At 36.0% G+C, this 6305-nt stretch overlaps 1 protein-coding gene across 1 annotated transcript; it reads right to left on the reverse strand.

The window, feature by feature from the left end:
- Positions 1 to 572: 572 nt before the first annotated feature.
- LOC143614005 (protein PSK SIMULATOR 2-like) lies at positions 573 to 5510 on the reverse strand. Its single transcript, XM_077087568.1, has 13 exons — positions 5190 to 5510; positions 4117 to 4430; positions 3952 to 4044; positions 3673 to 3763; positions 3358 to 3451; positions 2971 to 3066; positions 2919 to 2920; positions 2751 to 2820; positions 2116 to 2225; positions 1909 to 2025; positions 1752 to 1828; positions 1625 to 1669; positions 573 to 1085 (listed from the first exon to the last, which is right to left on the reverse strand). Exons 1-13 carry the CDS (start codon positions 5508 to 5510, stop codon positions 614 to 616), a joined length of 1902 nt encoding a protein of 633 aa, XP_076943683.1. The 3' UTR covers positions 573 to 613.
- Between the last annotated feature and the right edge of the window lie 795 nt (positions 5511 to 6305).

A 6305-nucleotide genomic window follows, 5' to 3' on the forward strand; every position in this document is an offset into this window, starting at 1 on the left:
GTATTATGATGGATCAAAGAATGACAAATCCAGAAGCTCTTGCATGCCTAGTGTACCGCCTGTTGGAAGTTGAGGTGATTCCTCTAATGCGTGCATTTATGACACGAGAAAGCCAGTAACTCATCAACAACGGCAGAACAGCTTGCTAACAGCTGAGGTTCGAGGCAACAGCTTCAAAAAACGACTCCATGAAGCTCAAAAATAACCTTCACTCACACATGCACAAATGTGGGCAATCTTCCTAACTTCCTCGCTTAAATTTGTATTTCAATAGCACAACATTAAGCAATAGACATCTCAGTCTTATAGAGACATCTTAACTCTTAAAAAAATTCAAATATTAGTTATGTGTATAATATAAACATACATTTAACGCGCGCCAATCTTGGTAGAAATAAATGTAAAAGCGCGCATGAATCTAGCACTCCAACCACAATATTAACCTGATCTCTTATAATCTTATAATCTACTACACTCCATGTAATAGACATATATGATATATACATATATAACCACCGCATAAACAATGATGTATACCAACACCTAAAAATGCTGTACCCAATCCCACTCAATACCTTGTCTTGCTACGGCATTGGGAGCATGTACCAACAGCTTAATATGTTGTACCTAAACCATCCAAAACATCCAACAAATCAGCATTCGCATACCCCGGTTCCCTCCTGGGCGAGCTTCCCATACTTCTACTCGATGCAAAAACCGCAGATCGCTTCTTCTTAAACTCTTGGCTTTTACTAATTCCCGGAACCAACATTCCTCGTTTCATAACCTTCTCTAGAAGTTTCCGATCTTCCAAAGAGATTTGAACCCATTGGAGTTTACCATTAACTTTCAATCTAGACGGGTTTGAGCCCACTATAAGACCGGTATCACTGTTATTATTAGGAGGTGATCGAGCGGGTATGGATTTTGGAACCTTGTCTCGGAATCTGACTGGACTTATTAAACGGTGAAGCCAGATGATCAAATCAAGAATGTATCGGTCCATTTTTTGTTTATCGGCATGATAAAGTGTTTGAAGACGAATAATGTTGTTACTCCCTCCTGTCTTTTTTCCAAACTCGTTACTGCTGAAAAAAAATAATAATAAAACCGTTAGCATTTCAAACCCATGAAACGAAACAGAAATAACTGGCATAACCAAACCCAACCCAACCCAAAACCGACTGGTTTTATGTTTTTTCAAGCATGTACCGGAAACCAAAGAAACCGAACCAAACTGTAGAACTCAACCAACTTACAACTGAAACTGTTAAAAAAATGTGACTGAATTTACGGATTATAAGTTTATTTTCGAATGTCAAGTAATTTATAAAAAAAAACTAATAAATTGTGCAAACACATACTTTAGGGCCAAATATGTAACAATCAACTAACCATTAATTAACAAAAGAAATTTAGACTCCAAAGTTTCAAGCCCAAAATCATTATTTTGAGCCATTTTTCAGCCCAAAAATTCAAACCCAAATGGCAAAAATGGAAAAACCGAAACCAAACTGAACCAATGTAAAAAACCGAAAGCAAACGGTTTGTAAAAACCCAAAAATCGAATTTTTGGTTTTTCGTTCAGTTTGAGCGCAAAGCCGACCCCTAATAGAATAATTACCCTGTGTTTGCCCACTCTCCGACCCATCCGAAACCTTGATGAGCTCTGCAAATTAAAAAAAAATCAGCAATAATGAAATTATTTAAAACATATGATAACTATTAACAATATCGCACTAAGAACATACTTGGTGGTATCGGTAGCTACTGGAACGAGCCACTGGAGCGTTTTTTCCATTTCTGCTTTGATTTGAGGCATTGTCATCTGAAAAAATGCAATTTTCTCATTTAAAATGAAAATTTTGTGATCATAGATATAAACAAATAATAGTCGATACGTCATACCACTTCTTTAGAGTTGAGTGCTTGTAAGCGAGAACGTAAATCTGTCTTGACTTTTGCAGGCAAGCCATTATACAAATTGTCTCGCGTATTAGGAGGTAACGAGATGGGCCGAGCTGCCTAGAGTATATAATTAAACATAAATATATGTATACATATATACTGTATTGCACATGTAAGTAAATAAAATTGAGGAGTTTATTAGCTTACTATGTTGTCCATTTGGGTGACTAAGTTAGCATAGTGTAAAGCAAGACCTGCAACACCTAAAGTCTCGGGCTTTTTATGAGCCACTTTTTTGTTCGCAGTTGAGCTTTGAACTACAAAGAAAGCATAGTTTTGATGATTAAAATAACTAGAGATAATATTTTATAAACAACTTTATAAAATACTGGAATGCGGTAGATAAACTATATACAGGATTGATTTCATATATACCCAACTTTAATGAACTTTTATTTACGACCATTCTACCCCATTTCCAGTATATTTGTCTAAACCCTATTCTTTATTTGTATTTTGATCGACATCGACGATAAGCATGCGAACTTAACCGTTGTCTCTCCTCTTAAGTTACAAACGCATTAAAAAAACTAAACTAAATAAATGGCTAAAATAACCAAGTTAAAGAATGGCATATATGAAATTTTAAAGATTTAGAAAAATAAGGGCGATATGGTCATTTATTAATTTGTTATTAATAAATTGGGTGTATTTGATATTTTAACTACTTTAAAGGGCATACATGATATTTTTAGTTTTGCAAGGCCACAAGGGTACATATGATATTTTCCTAATTTGCAGGGTATGTATGAAATTTCCTCTTTGATAAATAAGTTTAATACCATTCTCTTCAAAGGCCTCAACAATAGCTTGATGGATGAAGGTGACAATATCTACAAGCTTCTCCACAACCTAGAATGGATAAGTGCACAAGGCACAATTAAAAAAGGTTGTTCATTAGTATATATAATAACACAATGTATAGCATGGACAACTGTAAAATTTTCAACTTCTTTGAATAAAAATATGAAAAAAAGAAATGCGTATATATTGATAGAATACCTCTTCGGAACTTAGACCAAAGAGATTTCCTTTTTAGGTTCCTCACAACTTTTCTTTGATGTTTTATGTCACTATGTAAGATTGTGAGACTCTCTCCTACAACCGAAACAAATATCACATGTTAAACAAATAACCAACCTCATTCTAGCAACTGGATTGCTTTTAGTACTTTTGTTTTGTTGATATTTTGATTGTGTCATACTGTATTGTGTTATCTGGATGCTATACTTTACATCTCGAGATAAGGTTTTTCAAGCAAGGGGTCTCATCCTACCCTCCCCAGACCCTACCATATAAGTGAGATTTCATTGGGTATTCCAGTAACTTTAAAAGGGCAGCAAACAATTGGACACTCAATTACTTGAAGGAATTATAATCGAGCCAAACCTTTTCTTGGAAGATGCAAGGCTTCTACTTCCTCAAGCTTGCGTCGGTAATCTTGCTCAAATCTATCTAGAGCATGATACTCGTGATACAATTCCTGCAGCAAAACAAAGATATTAGCATCTTCACATTAACGTTTTAAACGATATGATATATGTAAAATTAATGGACTACATTCTGAGTCTTGTAACTAATGTAGGTAAACCTTCAATATATACAGGAAACCAGATAAAAAAAACCTTAAAAAACCTAACTCGGGCGTGTGGGCTAAACATAATTAAACTATAATACTAAAAATTCAATATATATTTAACTTACAGATGTATACTGAGCAAGATTGGTGAGTTGTTGCATGGTTGCTTCTGCCTCCTCTTTAAGCTGTTTGTTTGTTACAAGATCCGTGTCCAATCTGTTCCATCCATCAACAACCAACCTTCAGTTTCAATATCATAAATACAACACAATACTCATCATCATCATCATCGTACTCAGTATATCCCACCAATAGCAATGCTATGGTAGGGTCTGAGGAGGGTAAGACGTAGACAGCCTTACCTCTATCCCATAGGTAAAATAAAATTTCACAATAAAATTTACCTGGAAAAGAAACGATCCAAATTATGCCATTGTGGATCTTTGCACATATTTCCAAACCGAACAACCTCTTTGGAGAAAACCTCAAGTTCCTCCCTGAAATACAACAAACCATATTATATTATTATATACAATGTTTTAATTTGAGCAATGAAAATGGAAGCAAACCTTTTATCAGAAGCTGCAATACTCAACATCTCCTTTGTATCTGTAGAAACTAAAAGCTGTACACCTTCCGAATGCAAAATCTCCTTTTTAAGAAACTGAATGCGTTCTTCAGAAAGAGATTGCATCAAATTGGACCCTTTAACAATGGTATTAGCTACTTCAAAGGCCAAAATTGACACTTTATCCCCTCTTGAAGCCATATTAGTTACAAATCCACTGTTAGCATTTATACTCGTCATACTGCTTCCCAATGTGTCTAGCACATCTAGACCTACATTACCAGCTTTTCCAAGAAATGTACTCACATGAGGTGCCTAATGCAAAATAGCAAAATCAGTTTCTTAAAAGTTAAAACTCACATACAAGCCCAAACATTTGGTAAACCAGATGATGAACAAACAAAATCAGATGTCAATGATGCATTTGCTACTCGAGCTCTAAAGAACTTAATTGTTGCAATATTTTGTACAAAAAATGTGTCAATTTGCAGTAATCTAAAATAGACATATTTTAAATTCATTGAAATTTTATTTGTTGGATAGTCGGATCAATAAAAACCCCTAATGAGCCGAGTGAGCCTTTTTGAGCTTGAGCCAAGCCCAGGCCTCAAATAAAGCTAGTTTAGTTCTCAAGCCCGACTGCCCGAGCTCGAGAAGCCTGTGTATTTTTAAGTTTTACCTCTTTAGGACTTCTACGTATTTTTAAGTTTGATCTCCTTTGGACTTCTATATATTAATTTCACACTGCACAGCTGAGCTTTGGCTCATTTAAGGTACTACAGTACACGAGCTCAAGCCAAGCTTACACTCATTCAAGGTTTTTCTCAAAATATATTAAAGTAACTAAGAAGTTAAATAAATAAATAATAACCAAATTACGCCCGTTTAAGGTTTTTCTCAAAAGTAACTAAAACGTATATAAATCAATTATTAATAAATAATAACCAAGGTAAGCCCAAATTTGAAAAAACAACACATGAATTGAGCTCGAGCTCGAGCTCTGGTAGTCAAAACAAACCGAGCTTGGGCTCGACTCGTTACCACTCGTACCAATTATTGAAGAATAAGGTATACCTTGGAAACCCTAGCGGGTGTAGAAGGCTTCAACTCCCTTGAAATTGAAGAAAACAATTCACCAGAATCATAAGGTGACGTCATCATCTTCCTCTGGTAAACATCATCATCATCATTATTATTATTATTAGATAAACCTGAATCATCATCATGAATAATATCATTATCATCATGATCAACTTTCTTCTTATTCTGCTGCACGAAACTCTTCATCGATTGTAACTTTCCTGAAAACCCTAAACTACCCCTATCGTTGCCGTTGCTGCTGTCACACTCCGCCACCGTACTCCGTTTCATCCCGCCGCTACATACACCTCCCATTCTATACGATTCTGAATAGTAGTCTACTGAGTTAATTGACCTAATAACATATTGTAACGGAATAATAATTTGTAGTGAAAAATTGGGGAAATTGATTGACGAAGACGATTTGATTTGATTTGATTTGAAGATTCAACACATCAATTTGATTGACTGTTCTTCAGTTTACTCTCTCGCTCTCTAGAATATGTCTTTCTGGTTTACTTTCTCTCTCTATATATTGTCTTTCTTTGATGCTGAAATATGAGAGAGAATGATATGGATGATGATCATGTAGTGGTATGGTACTAAAACCCGGTTCTACGCCCTAAATCTATTATGTTTGGCTTATTTTATTACATGGACTAATACAATGTTATTGGGCTGAGGGGGTTTTGTGGAGGTAACCCTAACTGGGCTAGGCCCATTAGGGTATCATGATGGTGGCCATGAGGCTCTCTATATAAGGAGGTCTCCACCTCCTTATTAGAGGGTCATGCTCAATAAGAGCCACCACCACTTTTTTGTGTCTGTAAACAAGAGATCCTCAGGATTTCTTAGCAGTCACCTCCACACCCCCGAAAAACCATTGCAGGTCTCAAGCAGCCGAAGAAGAAGATCAAGATGTGGTTCGTTCGTCTCGAAAAACCGTGGAAACATCGTCATGGATCAGGTCAGATTCATTTCATGCTTCGACATTGGCGCCATCTGTGGGACCAACGAACTACCCTTCGATCTTCATCTCGGCTGTCAGATCTCTCCCAGGAAAAACCCAGATCTGGAAGTTTACAGAAAAAGGCTTCAAGGCTTGTTCTA

This window comes from Bidens hawaiensis, unplaced genomic scaffold (assembly GCF_021521415.1).
Source record: "Bidens hawaiensis isolate Kalapana, Puna unplaced genomic scaffold, B.hawaiensis_p1.1 tig00038646_1, whole genome shotgun sequence".
Classification (NCBI taxonomy): domain Eukaryota; kingdom Viridiplantae; phylum Streptophyta; class Magnoliopsida; order Asterales; family Asteraceae; genus Bidens; species Bidens hawaiensis.

Bases quoted from the DNA above. Each gene is read 5' to 3' on its own strand.
- LOC143614005 (XM_077087568.1), bottom strand. From the start codon at position 5,510: ATGGGAGGTGTATGTAGCGGCGGGATGAAACGGAGTACGGTGGCGGAG. The intron at 2,026-2,115 runs GTAAGCTAATAA...TATATACTCTAG, and splicing joins TCACCCAAATGGACAACATA to GCAGCTCGGCCCATCTCGTT. The intron at 1,829-1,908 runs GTATGACGTATC...GCATTTTTTCAG, and splicing joins CACTCAACTCTAAAGAAGTG to ATGACAATGCCTCAAATCAA.